Source organism: Salvia miltiorrhiza, chromosome 5 (assembly GCF_028751815.1).
Source record: "Salvia miltiorrhiza cultivar Shanhuang (shh) chromosome 5, IMPLAD_Smil_shh, whole genome shotgun sequence".
Classification (NCBI taxonomy): domain Eukaryota; kingdom Viridiplantae; phylum Streptophyta; class Magnoliopsida; order Lamiales; family Lamiaceae; genus Salvia; species Salvia miltiorrhiza.
The window spans coordinates 30,619,457-30,637,590 of NC_080391.1; the positions used below are offsets into that span (position 1 = coordinate 30,619,457).

General features: G+C 35.2%; 1 protein-coding gene and 1 non-coding gene across 4 annotated transcripts; both read left to right on the forward strand.

Moving 5' to 3' along the window:
* The first annotated feature begins 3,033 nt into the window (after positions 1-3,033).
* On the forward strand, positions 3,034-8,491 carry LOC131026428 (tyrosine--tRNA ligase 1, cytoplasmic-like). Of its 3 annotated transcripts, XM_057956295.1 has the most exons (11): positions 3,034-3,273; positions 3,613-3,749; positions 3,891-4,038; positions 4,642-4,931; positions 5,010-5,106; positions 6,067-6,172; positions 6,255-6,337; positions 6,512-6,657; positions 6,811-6,916; positions 7,465-7,524; positions 8,223-8,491. In XM_057956295.1, exons 2-11 carry the CDS (start codon positions 3,664-3,666, stop codon positions 8,241-8,243), a joined length of 1,143 nt encoding a protein of 380 aa, XP_057812278.1. In that variant the 5' UTR covers positions 3,034-3,273; positions 3,613-3,663; the 3' UTR covers positions 8,244-8,491. The 3 variants fall into 3 exon arrangements, with proteins under 3 accessions (XP_057812278.1, XP_057812276.1, XP_057812277.1); XM_057956293.1 differs by having other exon boundaries at positions 7,465-8,491; XM_057956294.1 differs by lacking the exon at positions 3,034-3,273 and having other exon boundaries at positions 3,483-3,749; positions 7,465-8,491.
* A 512-nt stretch (positions 8,492-9,003) lies between these two features.
* TRNAE-CUC (transfer RNA glutamic acid (anticodon CUC)) lies at positions 9,004-9,076 on the forward strand. Its single transcript has one exon. It is a non-coding gene; the product is annotated as a tRNA-Glu (tRNA).
* The last annotated feature ends 9,058 nt before the right edge of the window (positions 9,077-18,134 follow it).

Consider the following 18,134-nt stretch of genomic DNA (forward strand, 5'->3'; position numbering starts at 1 on the left):
TTGTCATTTGTGCCAAAAGCCCACTTTTCCGCGTTCTCACAGTTGGGTAATGGGAAGAAGTGTAAGAAGTTTTTGAAGTCTCTTTGGGTTTGCACAATTTGGATTCTATGGAGACGAAGGAATGCAAGTAGATTCGAAGGCAATGGGTGGGACATCTTCAGTACAATTATGGAAATCATTGCTAGAATGTGGAGTTGGAACATTTTTTTTAACTTTTGTGAGTGGGGAACCAACTTCTCCTCTTGGTGCCTCATCGGCCCTTTGGCCTCTCTCTGTAGCTAATTGACTGTGGTATCTCTGGTACCAGTTTTCTTAATCTTATATGTGCTTTTTTCTGATAAAAAAAAAAATTATGTTGGTACTTTTAGCACTAATATTCTCATTTGTTCTAAGAGCATCTCTAGAGGGAGGCGCTATAAGGTGATCCCCACCTTAGCGCCTCCCCTCCACAGTGCATTTGCGCTATAAGAGGCGTTAAAATCTTCATTTCCATTTAATCCCATTTCTACACTTCTATTTTAAAATTTGAAATTTTCATTGAAATTAAAAATTAAAAGTACAATAATTATATAATGAAGTAAAATATTTTTCATTTCCATTTAATCTCATTTTTACACTTCTATTTTGAAATTTTCATTGAAATTTTAATTATGCTCCAGCTTTTCAATCCTGATGAATGTAAGCCTTCTTTCTCTGCCTCTCATTCGCCTAGGAGGGCTTTCCAGTTCACCAATAGCTTCAACAATTTCGTAAAATTGTTGCACGAGTTGGGAGAACTCTTGAGCACGTCGCTCATCGCTGCCGCTTAATGAAGAGGACGATTGTGAAGAATGCATTTTTGTAGAGAATGTTCTTGAGGTAGAGAATAATTTTGGGAGTGATTTGAATGAATGTGAAAGAGGATATATATAGATATTGAAAAAGGAAAAAAAAAATTGCCTAAAACTAGTCGTTTTGCAACGGTTTGGAAAGGAAGAAAAAATATAAAAAGGAAAATGTGTAGCAACGGTCGATTTTTTGAATTCAGATTTTATTTTATTGTTTTTATTTTTTTATTTTCACGCGTGTGTCACACACGTTCCACTTTTTCCCCCACCGTGCCCGGTACATTGCGCCATGCTCGGGTCGTGCCTGCACGGCATGCCAATTCGGCGGTTCGAATCGGCTCTCTAGCCTTGCGCTGGAGATGCTCTAAGTAATTTGGTACTGTTGGCACTAATTGCCAAAAGTACCAAATTACTTAGTATTTTTTTGTTTTGCTTTATGTTGATACTTTTGGCACAAATTATAACATTAGTGCCAAAAATATCACCCGAACCCGCACGCCCAACTAGATTCGGTCCACCCAAATTAAGGGCAACACAGTCCAAAATTGTAAAAAATGGTCAAAATTTGTGTTTTAAAGATGAATGCTCAAATATTGAGTTTCATTGCTCAATATGGCTATCTCAAAAGTTAGGTTCATTTCTTTATCATGCTCGTGATAATTCAATGAATAATTTATAAAATAATTTGTGTCTTCAATACAAACTTTCTTTCTTTATCTATGAGTAATTAGAATTTTATGAGCTCGAGTGTCGTCAATTAAACTGCGATTTTATTAAAAAAGGAAAAGAAAAAACCTAAAAAATCCTTGAAAGCACAAGAAAAGTAGACTAAGGGCCGAGCCCCATTAAAACCTTTTTACAGAAAACCCAAAGGGAAAAACCGTAAAAAGGAAAAAGAGTACTCGTCTACCAGACGAAAACAAAAAAAGGAAAGAGCGGAAGAAAAAAGTTTCCGGAGCTCCGACCGAACCATCGCCCCCAAACAATCTCGGCTCAGACCCAAACAAACCAAACAAAAACACAGAAGGCAGAAGACCGGTGAGACGCTGTCGCTTCTGCCAACCACCAACTAGCCCAAACTAAAAGAAGGGAGACTACACGGCCGGTTATACGCCGTCGCCGTTAGCACCCCCAAAAGAAACAACCAACCCAACCCCGCAAAAGCATCAGGTAGAATAGTAAGCCGGCCGGCAAAACTCCATCGCCGGAACCATCCCACACAACCAAACTCCACAAAGAAGACAAAAACCCAGCAGCAAGGGTAATTACACGGCCGGTGAGACGACGTCGTAGTCAACACCCCCATTGCCGACCAGAAGCTAAAAACGCAGCAAGAGCTCTGCGCTCTACGCTGACTCTGCACAGAAGCAGCAGCTCTGCTCTGGCAAAACGGCTTTGCTCTGGCATAAAAAAACTGCTCTGCTCTAACCATCCAGCTCTGGAAAGACCAGAGCTGAAGCCACGCTCTGCTCTGACCTCTGAATGCCGAATGCTCTGCTCTGGCGAAATGACTCTGCTCTGACAAACTGCTCTGCTCTGACCAATCAGCTCTGGAAAGTCCAGAGCTGAAGCCAAGCACTGCTCTGTCCTCTGACTTCCGGAGGCTCTGCTCTGAAACACACAGACAAACGCTCCCATCTCTGACCATGGCGAAGCAGGCAAAATTTAAATTGTTTGTCGTCAATAATATTCTGCTTGAGTGTCGTCAATAATATTTTGCGAGAGAAAAATTGTTTGTGCAAGATTATGATTTGTATGAGATCAATAACTTTTATATTTTGTTAGGAATATTCTAAGTGAATTTAGAATTTTCACATAATTTTCACGCCAACTCCATGTTTTTCATGTTATCATAATTCGAGTTCGACAATGTAAGCTCATGCCATTTTTTTTTGTACTTTTTAAAGTTCAAGCTATTTTTATAAATAACTCAAAAGTTTATGTCATTTTTCATTACTTTTTAAGTTCATGTCGTTCAAACTGTTTTTTTGTATATTTTAAGATTCGAACCATTTTTACAAATAATTCAAAAATTCGAACCACAAATTACAATTAGCCCTTTATATTATATATAGAGTAGCATATTCTTGTCGAGGCTAAATTTTGAATTATGAGACATATTTATTATCTTTAATATATAAAAATGCCCTAATTCACTCTATTTGTTAATATATTAACTGTCAATATATTTTTATTTTATTGTACTCTTGATGGTCATGTACTGCAGTCCATAAAAGACTCCTGCAATCCAAAAGCACACTAAAAAAGCATCAAAACACAACATATTTAATATTTTTATTATGAATTTGCTTGCTTTCCACTACTGATTGTGTCATACATCTCGATTAGCATTTAGCAAAACCAAATTTGTATCCCAAATTACCGAACGAAGAGGATCCTCTGTTGCGCGCTTTAGCACAACATCATCTGTTGTGTGATTTTTCAGGTTTTCTTTTAAATTTCTTTTTATTATCAGTTCACTTTTTCATTTCCCCCTTTTTAATATACTCGATTATTTCATATTTCAAGTTATGTTGTTCTAGTTTTTAGTCAATCAGTTTCGTTAGGGTCGATTCTTCATAGTTGGAGTATTATCATCCTTCACTTTTTAATTTTTCTTTTACGGTTAATCCTTTTCAATATCGTTGGTCCTTTCATAATTTAGGTTTGTTATTATGAGTTAATATCTCGAAAATATTCATTTTCTTATGGTAAAGATAAAAAAAGTAGTAGTAATTAAATTCTTTGAGTTTGAGCATAAAAATGCAAAGTCGTGATCCCCTAGGACCCCTACCATTCGGAATTTCGGCGCTCCTCACAAACCCCTACATTTTCAATGGAGAACGAAGGAAGTAGCGGCAACAGCACTGAAGCCTCTCCATCTCAACCGCTACAGTCTCTCTCCATTTCGCCTCAACCGCAGTAAGTTCTCTTTATTTCCTCTTCGCAGAATTGTGTATGTATACTTTTCCAATCTGTTCGTTTAACTATGTATTTTCTGGGAGATTTTATTGCTGTGGGCATGATCTAGAAGTTGTATTTTTTGGATTAAACTGTATTTAGGTTGAGTTTGAAGGAGAGGTTCGATTTAATAAGGAGCATCGGCGAGGAGTGCATACAGGAGGATGAATTGGAGAGATTATTGGCGAACAAGCCTCAGATTGTCTGCTATGATGGATTTGAACCATCGGGCAGAATGCATATTGCTCAGGTTGCTGAATTGAATCCATTTCCTTCTACAGTCTTGCAGAAAAGTCTCTCTTGTTTTGTTTGAATTTGGTATTGTTTAGCTTGTGCCTAACTTGATGATTTCTAGTTATTCTTTCAACTGATGGAAAAGTTCTCAATTGGGTATTTCTGGAAATTGTTTGACTTGTATTGTGTAACACTTTTTGTAATGTGACGAGTTAATATATTTAGTTTGTCATTCTCTGAGTGTGGATCTGCGGCTTTTGGTTGATCTATATTTGATTTTTATAGAACCTGTTACTGCAGAGTGTTTTTAGCACCAAAATTGACTTTCCTACAAGTGGGATGCTTTTGGCTTATGTGCAAAATTTAAGATGCTGACCAAAGTTTTGAGGACTTGATCTCATATAGTAGGATAGTGATTTATGGTTCTTGAATCTTGATTCTATTTTGTTCTCTTGGGATGTGATGGTGCAATAGTACTTTCTGGTTATGGATTTCACTTTTGTAGCAGCACTTATCTTTGCTGCTGGAAGGTGAATATACCTGTAAATTTTGAAAATAACATAGTTTAGATGCTTATGTCTGATAATGTCTGATGGAAAGTGCAAACATCTATGTGCAGGGAGTTATGAAGGCAATTAATGTCAACAAACTGACTTCTGCCGGATGCATAGTGAAGATATGGATTGCAGATTGGTTTGCACAGCTGAACAACAAAATGGGCGGTGACTTAAAAAAAATTCAAGTGATAGGGCAATACCTGATTGAGATTTGGAAAGCTGTAGGAATGAATATTCAAGGAGGTCAGGTAGAATTTCTGTGGTCTTCTGATGAGATCAATTCCCGTGCTCATGAGTACTGGCCCCTTGTAATGGACATAGCCAGGAGAAACAAGTTACCTAGGGTTCTGAGGTATGGATATCCTTTTCTCATTCTGCTTAGTGAATGTCTAATCACTAATGTCATATCTTACCTGTTGTCCTCATTTAGGTGCTGTCAAATTATGGGCCGCTCAGAGCAAGATGAATTGTCAGCAGCCCAGATATTCTATCCATGCATGCAATGTGCTGATATATTCTTTCTTAAGGTGACTTTTCATAAACACAATATATAGTTATGCTTTTGTCGCTAGGATTTATTTGAGAATGAAATACTGTTCGACGTATCAAAGGAAAACTAGCATCACATGTGTTTTGTTTTGTTTTGATTTGTTAATTACTATAATTTATTACTTTCCTATAGTGAGGGGAAAAGGGAATATTAACAATGAACTTTAATGGCAAGACATATCAGATATTAACATTGTGTTAGAGTGAGGTATGGACGAGACAAATAATCTCACTATTGCTACCAGAAAAAAATACAAGCATATATCAGGACTTGACTTGCTCTACATGTAACTCATTTACTCCTTTACAGAACATAGTGAAATATTTTTGTTGCATTGAGGATTACATATGTACCAATGAAGGTTATTAATTATTGATTACCACATGATGTGTTCTTGTTTTATAATTAAACTGATCTGCCATCAGGATATTGCTATACATTTAGAAGGAACATGATACTGATTACTGAACTGCCATGCTATTACTTTATCCAAGTTTTTAATTGCTATACTCTTTCTTTGTAGCCTCTTCTGAACTGTGAGTGTCGAGTTTTCTTATGTTCACCCTGCAAATAGATTATACAAGTGGTTAAGTATTATAATATTGACAGAATGACAGTTGGACATATGTAATTGTGAGGTTTGGCCAGTGAATTGGAGTCTAATGCATCTGGTACTCGGGATGCTTTGTCCCCATTTTGTGATTCAATTGGGCCTTCTCAATTTTTCATAGCTTTTTAGAATCACTAATGGCAGAAAACCAGTATTTCAATGCACACATGCTCGTCTTTTACAAGTATTTACATGCTCAATAGAGTTTAGATGATGCCTTCTTTATATTCATGTGGATCCTCTTGGTGTAATGGTGATTTCGTGGTAACTGATGTAGTTTGACATCTAATGTGATAAAATGTGACTTGAGTTTGTGTATTCAAATAGGCTGACATCTGCCAGTTGGGTATGGATCAACGCAAAGTGAATATGTTGGCTAGGGAGTATTGTGATGACATCAAAAGAAAAAACAAGCCTATTATACTGTCTCATCGTAAGCATAATAGAACCTTTTTCAAAAAAGTGATAGTCCTAGTAAAAATTATGTGAGCTGTAACTGTTTTTATTACATGCAGATATGCTCCCTGGTCTGCAGGAAGGACAGGAGAAGATGTCAAAGAGCGACCCATCTTCTTCTATCTTCATGGAGGATGAAGAGGTATTATCTGTTCCCAATTTCCAACAAGGATCATGATCATCAATTTCTTATAATAGTTTGGCCCCAATTTTTATTAAGTTGTGACATGTTTTGGACCACAGTCTGCTCCTTTCCAAATTCTTTTACACTCTTACTTGTGAACTTCTGTCAGCTTGATAAAAACGAATATCACAGGCTGATGTAAATTTGAAGATAAAGAAAGCTTTCTGCCCCCCAAAAATGGTCGAAAAGAACCCATGCCTGGAGTACATCAAATACATTGTTATCCCATGGTTCAATGAGTTCACAGTTGAGCGAAAACCAGAGAATGGGGGTGATAAGTAAGTCCTTCTGTTGTATCCTTTGCTACCTAGTCCCAGAGGTGACTTGCCCAATTTTATAGTTTTCAATTCATAGTGCAGACATGTATACTTTGCTTTTAAATTAATTTGGAAATTTTATAGCTATCTTCTTTACACATTCACATCCTTCAGGACTTTCAAGAGTTTTGAAGATTTAGTTGTTGACTACGAAAGTGGAGAGCTGCATCCTGGTGATCTCAAACCTGCTCTTGCAAAAGCACTAAACCGGATACTGCAGGTAATATATAATTTTACCTTACATCTGATTTATGTTTGATCCTAAAATATTGATTTACATATATAATTACTCTTTTTGCATCCCAAGCATTTGCCTCTGATAAGATGAGGCACTTTATATTGCATTTCAATGAATAGTGCACCTTCTGAATCATCATTCCCTTTAGCATTTGAGTATGAAACATATTGAGCTTATCTATCCAAAAGTTCCCCACACATTGTATAGCCTAAATTTTGAGGCATCACTTTATTGTTATGAATGTGCATCTCTTTTATATATTACATAAGAAATCTGGTTCGAAAATGACTGTTTTGCTTATATTTTTTGTTCTTCTCCATGTGAATTTATCATCAAATTTTGTACTTAGATGTAGATCTCATTTAGCTACTATGTACTTAATTCTTGTTAGTTTGAGTATCTAAACCTGTCTGGTTGGGTAATAGGACAAACACATAATCAAACCTATATGAAAAACTGATATCATTACTCAAATCATTCCTCGTTCTTTTATAACCTGTATATTTACTTAGCCTTGTAACGTTATGTAGCCAGTACGTGATCACTTCAATAATGATCCCAAGGCTAAGGAGCTAGTGAAAAGGGTGAAGGTATGCACATTTGATTTCTTTCTCTAATTTGAATTGCATGGAACTGATGAAAAGCAAATGTGGATTGTTAGTCTATAAATACTCTCAGTTCAAACTTCAAATAATTAACTAAGGCATCTTTCAGTTATGAATATGATATATATGATTGATGAAAGTTATTGTAGACGATGAGCTAAGTAATTCAATCCCTATGGGATAATAGACAATCTACTGTGTAAAAACAAAAAAAATTATATGATTAAGCTTGCCCCTGTGTTTTGGTTAAGGAAGAACATACATAGAAACTTCCGGATACTTCTGGACACACATTGTTAGATGTCCAGGACACAAAGAGATAATTTAGGGAAAAATAAAAAGAATTTATTACATAAGTGACTGAGGGATATATGTTTCAACTCCTGGAACCTGTTTGTTATATGTTAGGAACTTGGAGAAGTGGTGATGAATGGAAATAATCTCACTCCTTGAATAATTCAGAAGTGACCTCTCAACACCTTTTGAATCTTATATACACTCTGATTGTTATATTGATATGATAATTGAAATATCATAGGTATCTGAAATTTATATTTATACCGTAATTTAAACTCCATTGCTTCTGTTCTTTTTTGTGTTTATTCCCTGTTAATTTTACTATTCATGTTTATTATGCCTTATTTTTTGTATAATATTTTGCATATATGCTCTCTGCACTGCAGGGTTACAAGGTAACCAGATGATGTCTAATGAAAGCAAAACTACAGACACTCTTCCGATAGGAGATTGCAAACTTTTGGTCTTATTATCACAATAGCAACTGTATTACTTTTTTGGGATTGGTATTACTTTTTGATGTTGAGATTCTTGTTATTGTCCAGCAGACATATTTATTTGAGCACCTATTTATTTGAGTAGAAATGTAGTACTCCAGCCATGGGATTATGTAGCTATTAATATGCTTCTGAATCGGAATTTAAATTAGGATCAAGTATTATTAATGGAATAAACTTAAGTAAAATATTACCACAGCTTTTTCCCAAATCAAGAAGAATTTTGCTTAAAACTTTCTTCCTATCTTTATGCATGTAGCTCTCTCAAGATATAATGAGTGTATAGTATGTCCACTTGAACTGCAATTTTCTTTTTTTGAAAATCAAAACTCTATCTGTGCAACATCACAGATAGATCATAAAGATTTAATGGTTTCATTCCAGACATGGGCACATCACATTTCCTTCATTATTTATGGTTGACGGTTAAGTAAAAGTGTGTTGCAAACAAGAGTTTTTGATTGCGTACTGGTGATCATAAACTCCGACAGCGTCACCTTGGAAATAGATTTCCTTTGTTGCCAGAAGTGGAGTAAAAGCCCCCATCTCTTTTTGAAAACCAGATTGTTTCCCGTGGTAGATGGGTCGTAGTCGTAGGTCACGTTGAATGTGAGCTGACTGATTGAAGAATGCTAAATTATTTTGGAATGATTCCATTTTAAAACAAGAATCCGTTGTAGTCTAGTTGGTTAGGATACTCGGCTCTCACCCGAGAGACCTGGGTTCAAGTCCCGGCAACGGAATTTTTTTATCATTTTAACTTTAAAAATTCGCTTTTTTCACTTTCCTGTTGTTTCTTCCAACTTGCAATTTATATACTGCTGCTTTCCAACAACTAGTACGCCATGCGCAGGCGCGTCATTTAAAACACTATAAATTATAATTATAACTATAAAAAAATATTTTATAAATAATAATAAAATAAATACAAAGTAATATTATATTTAACTATGAAAAAGTAATATTTAGGTCTTATATTTATATAATTTCGGAATTCTTAACTCTTTATGGGCAATGTTTGCTATAAGCATCTTCATCATGCATATAATATTCTTCGAAATTATTTTTTGTACTTTTTATTTTCGAAAGTATCACTTTCAATTTTACACTTATTTGATGAAAACTTTTGTTTAGTTACTTTCCAAAATACATTACTTAACTACGTCTTGCTCACATCTCAATATGCATACATAATGATATGAGTTCATCTGAAAATTATTTTTTGTAAAGTTAGCCCATTACTTAACTACGTCTTCTTTGAACTTTGAATTGGTCGGTAATTAAGAAAATAATCATATTCTTACAAATTTTAAAAAAATTAATGAAAAAGTGAAACTTCAATAAAATAAAATGAGATATCTCATTTTACCTAAGTTTCTTCCTCAGATATGCTTATTAGATAAATTAGTGCCATAAAAGAAACATATTATAACAAAATTGATAGTGATAACCCACCTTAATAATCTAGTACTATCTTGATTCATTAATTGTATTATAGCCATCTCAATACTTCCTTTATTCCACAATAAAAGAGGTGCATCACAAAATCATTATTTTTAATGAAATTCTACATAATAATGATTATTATTATTATTACTATTATTATTATTATTATGTAGAATTTCATTAAAAATAATGATTTTCAGATTAACAGATTATAATAAACAATCTATTTTTTATGTATCTAATAATAAAATAATCATCATATCATGTACCTACTTGAACTCTAAACTCTAAACTTTTAACATATCAAGTAAGATAGTTAATTAATATGTATATGTACAGATTAGGATGAATAAATTAAAGTGGAAAAATTATTTTTATTCACATAAATTAAAGAAATAATCGTACATGTTAAACTAAATACAATTTCAAATAAATATCATTTGAAGAAATTAGAGCTAAACTATGAATACCAAAACTTAAATGGTGGCCCAAATGGTTGCAAGCCCACATATATTATCCATAGCAACCCAAACAATAATTTGGAATAGTAAAAAACATAAAAGTAAGAGACATTAAGGCTTAACCTAGTCTCGCAGCCCCATTTTTCTTTCTCTCACTCCTATTCCTCATTTATCTTTCCCTAATCTCTCAACGCCAATCTCTTCGCCTCCCTCCATGGCTCCATGATTATCGCCATCCTAGCCGTAGCCGATGAAGATGAGTGGTTGCTTCTGTAATTGTATAGGCACCCATTACTCAGAGTCGTGTGCTACATGTCCATGAGAATATTGAGACCGTGAAATCGCAAGGTGACTGCAAAAAAAATCAAATCTTTTCTATGTAACTGGAAACTTTTTCCTGGGTTATGTGCCAACCGATTCAAAGTTGTGAGTTGTTGTAATTTTAGCTTTTTTATTTCTCGATATTGTTCTCCCTCTTTTCTTCGTCTATTCTCCTTTCCTAGTTTCTTGCTCTTTTATTTATGTAAAAGTGATGGACACAGGGGATATCTTTTGAAAAATCGCTCTTAAATTTGCGGAAAATGATTTTTTGTTTTCAATTATAGCAGTGAACTTGTGTGAGTTTTGAAATATTCTAATGTCAAATACGGTTTTCATTTTAAAACTAAAATTTAGAACACAGTTTGAAACTTTAAATCATCATAATTTATTGGTTTTAAATCAACCTTTTGTGATTGTTATATCAAATTAAAGATCTTATTGTGGCCTTTAATTTAAGATGCATCTTGAGTATTTGTTTATGAATCAAATTAGATAATTTTGGGAAAAGAATCAAAACATGAGAAAAAAGATGAGAAAAGAGATGAGAGAGAAAATTTGCCGGGAATTTGTAGCCGTTAAAACTCCTTCTTTATATATAATATAGATTGCAAACAAATGAGATATATCACCTACAAATATCCCTTTCCATAAACGCGATGATTTCCGAAACTTATCTAGGACACAGTTCTTGGATATGTGTATTCTGTTTTTACCAAGGGTCCGTTCGCTTTACGAAAAATAAAAGAAAGTATATATTTTCACTCTTTTTTTCATCACCTACACATGTTTATTGTGATAGAATTTTTTTTTTCAAGTAGAGTAAAATATTTTATCAGGCAACTTCTTTTCACTCATTTTTTATTTAATATTGGATGATAATTTTTGGATGGTGTAAAATATTTTCTCATCTTTTCATCTCTAATTAACATATGATAAAAAAAATAAAAACAAGATAATCATTTGAGTTAATATACAAGAATACCCACTTTTATATAGCAAAAATAAATTTTACCCACTCAAATAAAATTTTAAAAAAATATCCACTTTTTGTGTTAAATGACTAAATTATCCCTCTACATAAATGGGCAAACCCTAGCCTCCTCTCATTCTCTCCTCTCTCTCTCTACATGCTCTCTCTTTCTCTGGCTCTCTCTCTTCCAAGCGGCGCTGGCGCTGGCGCATGCTCCCACGGCCACCGCCAACTCTATCGCCCACGACGAGGCCAGCAGTAGTGCCACTGACCTCGGCAGCGGCGCATCCGCCGTCTCCGCTTCTCCGATCTCAGCCGGCGCCGATTTTTCACTCTCTCCATCACCGCTGCTCATTCCGGCGGAGCTAGAGATTTACTCGCCGTCGCTCCTCCCTGCACCGCTTTCGCCTGGTTCCGCCTCGATGAGCATGATTTCACTTCTCCGATTCCAATTTTGGAACATGATTTCTCAGGATTGTGGCGATGAATGGCCACATTCCTTGGAGTGGTGGCCGATGGAGGAGTGCGACCCTTATGGCGCCGTCGACAAATCTGAAATCTCAAATGTTTATTGACCTTGATTGATGAGCGTGGAAAAAGGCACATGTTCAGGTATCCGAAAAAGGCACTATCAGATCCATCGACCTCAAGAAGGTCACTTTCACCATTGACGAGATCAACATTTTGTTGCAATTGGAAAAATATTGTGTGGTTTGGTTTGAATTTCGGTGCTTTTTTTTTCATTGTATTACTTGATTTTAATTGCTAATACCCACCATGATTACTTCATCTGCAGATTGAAAATTGTGTAATATTAATAAAAACAATACAAGTAATGAAGAAATTGATGAAATCACGCAATTTTGTACAAATGTTCTTGAATTCACAACTAAATCTATTAATTCACAACTTGGTGTTTTTGAATTCATAATTAACTCGATGAATTCACAACTGAATTATGAATTCACAATTGAATTACCAGCATTGGAAACGATACTCATATGTCGTTTGTATGTCGAGCACACATGTGACTTCGTCAAAGGGGTCGACCAGAGAGGAGCTCAGTATTGGGGCGCCATCAAGGCCAAATACAATGCTCAACGGTCCCAAGGCACCATTCCACGCGACATCAAACAAATCAAGTCGCACTTTCAACGCGTCCAAAAGGACGTGAAGTTGTGGGAGGGCGTCTACGATAAGTGCCAGGAGAATTGGGCATCCGGCATGAGTGATGCCCAAATCATCGATCAAGTAGAAAAAATATTCATTGCCGAGCATCATTCGTAGTTTAAGTATCCATATGTATGCAAGGTGCTGTGCGATCGAGTATTGGCTCGGATGTCCACTCCTCGAAGCGCTCCAAGTGCTCGAACAGTCGCGGTACAACAATTTCTAGCGACCAAAGTATCTCCACAAGGCTCGAGCTCTCAGGTACATGGCGGAGATGGTCTAGGTCATGGGACAATTCTCCCAATCTCAATGCGACATCGCCGACATCATCTTGATGAGTAGGGATACCTCTCAAATCAATTCCGACGAGTTGGCGTTTAACTTGAAGGTGGAAGAAATCAAGAAACACAATAATCTCCCATAGATTCTAGATGTTTTTTTCATGTTTTTTAATTTTAAGTAATTTAGATCATTATTTAATTGTATTGCAATTTTAATTTTCAATCAATGTAGGGTTAATTTTTAAATTTAATGAAATTTGAGTTGTTAGATTTAATGTTAATTTTGATTAAAAACAACATTAAAATTAAATACAAAATGAAAATACAATTTTAAGAGCCAAAGGTGGGCTCTCCCATAGTGGAAGGTGGGCTCTTAATTGGTGCAGACCACATTTAAGACTCCACCTTGGCTCTCCATAGTGGATGCTCTAAGAACTTTTACTTTTAGTGTTCAAGGTTTAGAAGTTAAATACTTATATTAACATAAGTATACATTTGTGTGAACAAATGTATACCTTATGATAATTAAAAGTAAATATTCCTATTATGATTCATGATTTAGTGTTCGGGGTTTAGGGTTTAGAGTTTAGAAAATATAATACTTTATATTTGATGAGGAGTAATGTGTGCAGAGCAGAGGAATGGGCTTGGGCAGAGGAATCACTCAGAGCAGCAGAGCAGAGCAACGGAGCCGAGCAGAGCAGAGCTACCAGCTCTGCCAGAGTAGAGATCAACCCGCACTGCCAGAGCAGAGCTACCAGCTCTGCCAGAGTCAGAGGAACCGCGCTGCCAGAGCAGAGTTGCCAGCTCTGCCAGAGACGAGCTTGCCAGAGCTAATTTTACCACCGAGTTGGGCTTCATTTCTCTGTTTCGTAGGCTTTAGGGTTAGGCCCAATTAGGTATCTATAAATAGAAGGTTTAGCATTAGCGCAGGAATTAATTCATTCGAGCAACACACTTGTAATATGTAAACACTCTCAATATAGTGAAACCAACAAAGAACTCCCGTGGATGTAGGTCTTAATGGCCGAACCACGTAAATCCATGTGCCATTTATTTCTTTCTAGATTAGGTGTTGATCTTTGATTCATCAATATTGAATGAAGGTAACTATTATATTAACATAAGTATACATTTGTGCTAACAAATGTATATTTTATACTATTAAAAGTAAATATTCCTATTAGGGTTTAGGATTTAGTATTCAGGGTTTAGTGTTCAAGGTTTAGGGTTTACTGTTCAGGATTTTGGGTTTATTTTTGTTCATAAGGTAATGTTTATTTTTGTTCATAAGAACATTTACTTTTAGCTATTTGTTCAAGTAATTATTTTTGAAAACAAAAGTAATTATTGATGTAAAGAAAAGTAATCTTATTTTCACTCGCTATCACTTTTATTCTTAGTTATTTGGTTAAGTAATTATAGTCGTAATAAAAAGTACTATTATTACAATGAAATGTAATGTTTCTGGATTATTACATTTGTTCACAATAATTGTTACTTTTATTCTTGAGAATTTATACCTCTAGTTATTTAATCAAATAATTATTATTGTAAGAAAAATTAAGTATTGATACGTATGAAAGTAATATTATTTTTACTCGTTAGAATTTGTAATTTTGTATATTTGGTCAAGTACTCATTGTCGTAAGACAAAGTAACTATTGATGTGAAGAAAAGTAATGTTTCAAAAACGTTACATTTCTTCATGTCAATAATGTTGGATTTGTATACTGAAAGTAAGAACGTTTTATGCTTGTATACAATGATTCCTGTGTTCACTATTTAATCTCCTATCTGATTGTGTTCATGATTGCATATATATGTTCTTTATCTCTATATAAGTAGATTATATGGTGTGTTATAGATCACAGAAGACCATATAATTGGAATAACCTTAAGAGATATAAAATGATCACAGCCGAAATGACTCTAGGACGAGTCGTTGGTTTATGTTGCAATATAGATGGAAGGAGTTTGTCTTGACTACTTGTCTATACTGGTACGTCATAACGTATTGATAGGATCACAGTGAGATGTATTCTTCTATCTGACATAAGTGAAGAGATATAAAATGATCACAGCCGAAATGACTCTAGGACGAGTCGTTGGTTTAGGCTGCAATATAGATGGAAGGAGTTTGTCATGACTACTTGTCTATACTGGTACGTCATAACGTATTGATAGGATCACAGTGAGATGTATTCTTCTATCTGACATAAGTGAAGAATCAAGATCTCGGTGACTTAATAGAATCTTAATACTAATAAGATTTCAAATATATATGTTGATTCGTATATCACTTTGACTTACTATGGGTGTGTGTTATATAGTAACTTGAGTACTCTGTATCTTGGGTGATAGCGGTCAATATATGATATTTGATTATCTGTATTAGTACCTGTATCCGGTATAGAATAATGACATCCCCTTAAGGAGCTCAATAAGGTTTATTGCGTTAAACTCTGCAGGTTGATTAAGTTCAGACGCAATAATAAGTTTTGAGTGGTACTACTTAAGGATTACAAAGAGATTAATTAATTTAAGTTGTCAGAGCTCTAATTAATTAATGGATGTCGGATATTTTAAATACGGAGATTTAATAAGTCTAAATACAAGCCCCGACTCATCACCGGCAATAAAGGGGTAAGTCAGTATTGATTCTCTAGTGGAATGAATTAATACTTATGAATTAATTATGATCCGAGCTGATCATAGAAATTAATTCATTAGAGGCCCATCTTTATTCCTTGTATCTAGTCCCTGGACTGGCCCAAAGTCTCCTGTGCCCTAGTAGGAGAATTTTCGCCCATCACAGTTATAGGTGCCCTAGAACTGTATTTTGTATTTAAATACAGATGTCTGCTCTCAGAAAGACACACACGATATTTAGGGTTTCGAGAGAGCAGCAGAGGGGCGCTAACTTTGAGAAGGTCGATTTCTCCTTGGGAACTCTCACAACTCGTTGTCCATCCAACGGTGAAAGTTGAGCGGGATACAGTTCAGAAGATCAGAAATGGAGTCTTTCAACTCAGTCATCGACAGCCTCTGCATACAATTCTCAAGTAAGTGTTTCTAACTCCAATGTGCAGCACTTAAATTCATAGGAGCATGTTAGGGATTAATCGTTGTATGGTGAATTAAGATATCCGAGAAACGATCCTATTGGGGCTATAATCCTTCAAATAATTATTTTTCGTTATAATAATAACTATTTTGAATAACATATAAATAAATACTAGAATAAAGAAAAAATAATCAAATAATTATTCAAGTAATCATTGTCGTAAGGAAAAATAACTATTGATATAATGCAATTAATGTAATGTTTCTAAATTATTGCATTTGTTCACGATAATTGTTACTTTTGTTTATGAAAATGTTACTTTTGATCACGATATTTGATCAAATAATTAGTTATATGACACTTTACAGTTTTACGAAAGTATGTATATATATATATATAGGGGAGGGCTATAATAAAAACACTCTTAAGTGTATAAAATATAAATGATTTCCAGCCCTTAGATCATCAAGATCTACGGTTGATTCGTTACCCTGTTGGATGAATTCGTGGTCCTGAGTTCGAATCCCAAAGGTAGCAAAAAATTATTTTTCACAATTCGTAACCATGATTGATAAATTCGTAACGCTGTTGGATAAAATTTGTACATTAAAAAACGTTTATATTTATATTTTAAGAAGTGTTTTTACCGTAGCCCTCCCCTATATATATATATGGTAGCTTCAATTGAGAAACCCCCTAAGATTAAGAACTAAGAAGAAACCTCATCCCTTGATTTACAACAATCTAACGGTTCATAAGTAATTGACTAAAATATTTTTTGGTCCCAAAAATTTTCGGTAATTCAATTATATACTAGGGAAGGATATATGAGTCATTTTAAGTTCGTTAGGATAAAGGAAAGTTTCATCAGCTCCCAATATTTTCGTAACTTACTTGTAAATGGCGTGGAATTGGGGATTTCAATGAATCTGTATCTTTACATTCATAAGGATTTTTTTTTGGTTTCATAAAAAACACACATAGACAGAAACACACACAAACTCACGCACATGACACAGACAAACACAGACGCACCTCTGCCATGATTCCCCCTCCTCCGGTGCGGTTCCCCGGTGAAAGCGCCGCCTATCTGGCTACCCTCGCCTCTGCCCTGTTTTCTCTCTTACCCCTTAAAGTTCATTACAGTCATGGATAAGTTCAATAAAATATGAACCAAGTTCAACGAGACTGGACACAATATCTATTGAGTCTCCTGCACCGTGGAATTACAACGACAGTTTGGCGAATGTTTCTACATCGGCTCTGTGTTATAGTAGGGAATGAGAGAAACAGGGGCCGTAAATCGGCCAGTTGCTACATCGGGAATTCGACGTTGGTTGCTGAAGGATGTTGCGGCCGTTGGTTGGGAAGATGGATTGAGTATTTCAGCTTTTCGATTCGTGATAGTGGTAGCCTGAAGATGAAGGAATGACTAGTTGTTGATGGCTCACGGCCTAGTGGCCGGTCGGCGCAGAAATGAGCCGGCGGAGGGAGCCCACTTAAGCTCCTGTTCGATTTTCAGAAAAAGGAAGGGAGGTGTTCATACAAAACTTTTAACGAACATATATGTTTTAAGCAATGAACCTAACGACAAAAAAAGTTGTATATTAAAGTTCAACGATTTAAAGTTCAACGTATAAAATTTAAAGTTCAACACAACTGTTTAAAAAAATTGTCACGACGATTTACAATACAAAAACCATAATTTTAGATAACAAATATCCAGTATTACAATTGGATTCTAACATGATACTAAGAAAACTCTTGAAAGCAAAGTGTGATTAACAAATGTGTTGTGGCGACGGTATTGAAACATGTTAATACCTAGGTTTTACATAAAGTGATTAAAAGATATACTCTTATCCATAACTTCCAAAAATACAAAAATTCTATCCCATCAAATAGGCCTGGGAATCGGGTCGGGTTCGGGTACCCTACCCGAAAAAATCGGGTACCCGAACCCGAAAATCTCAAAAACCCTATACCCGACCCCGACCCCGAAAACGAAATCGGGTACCCTAAATTACCCGGTCAAAATTGTCTATTTCAAGTCAACTGTCTAAATTCGAAATCTGTATTAAAAAA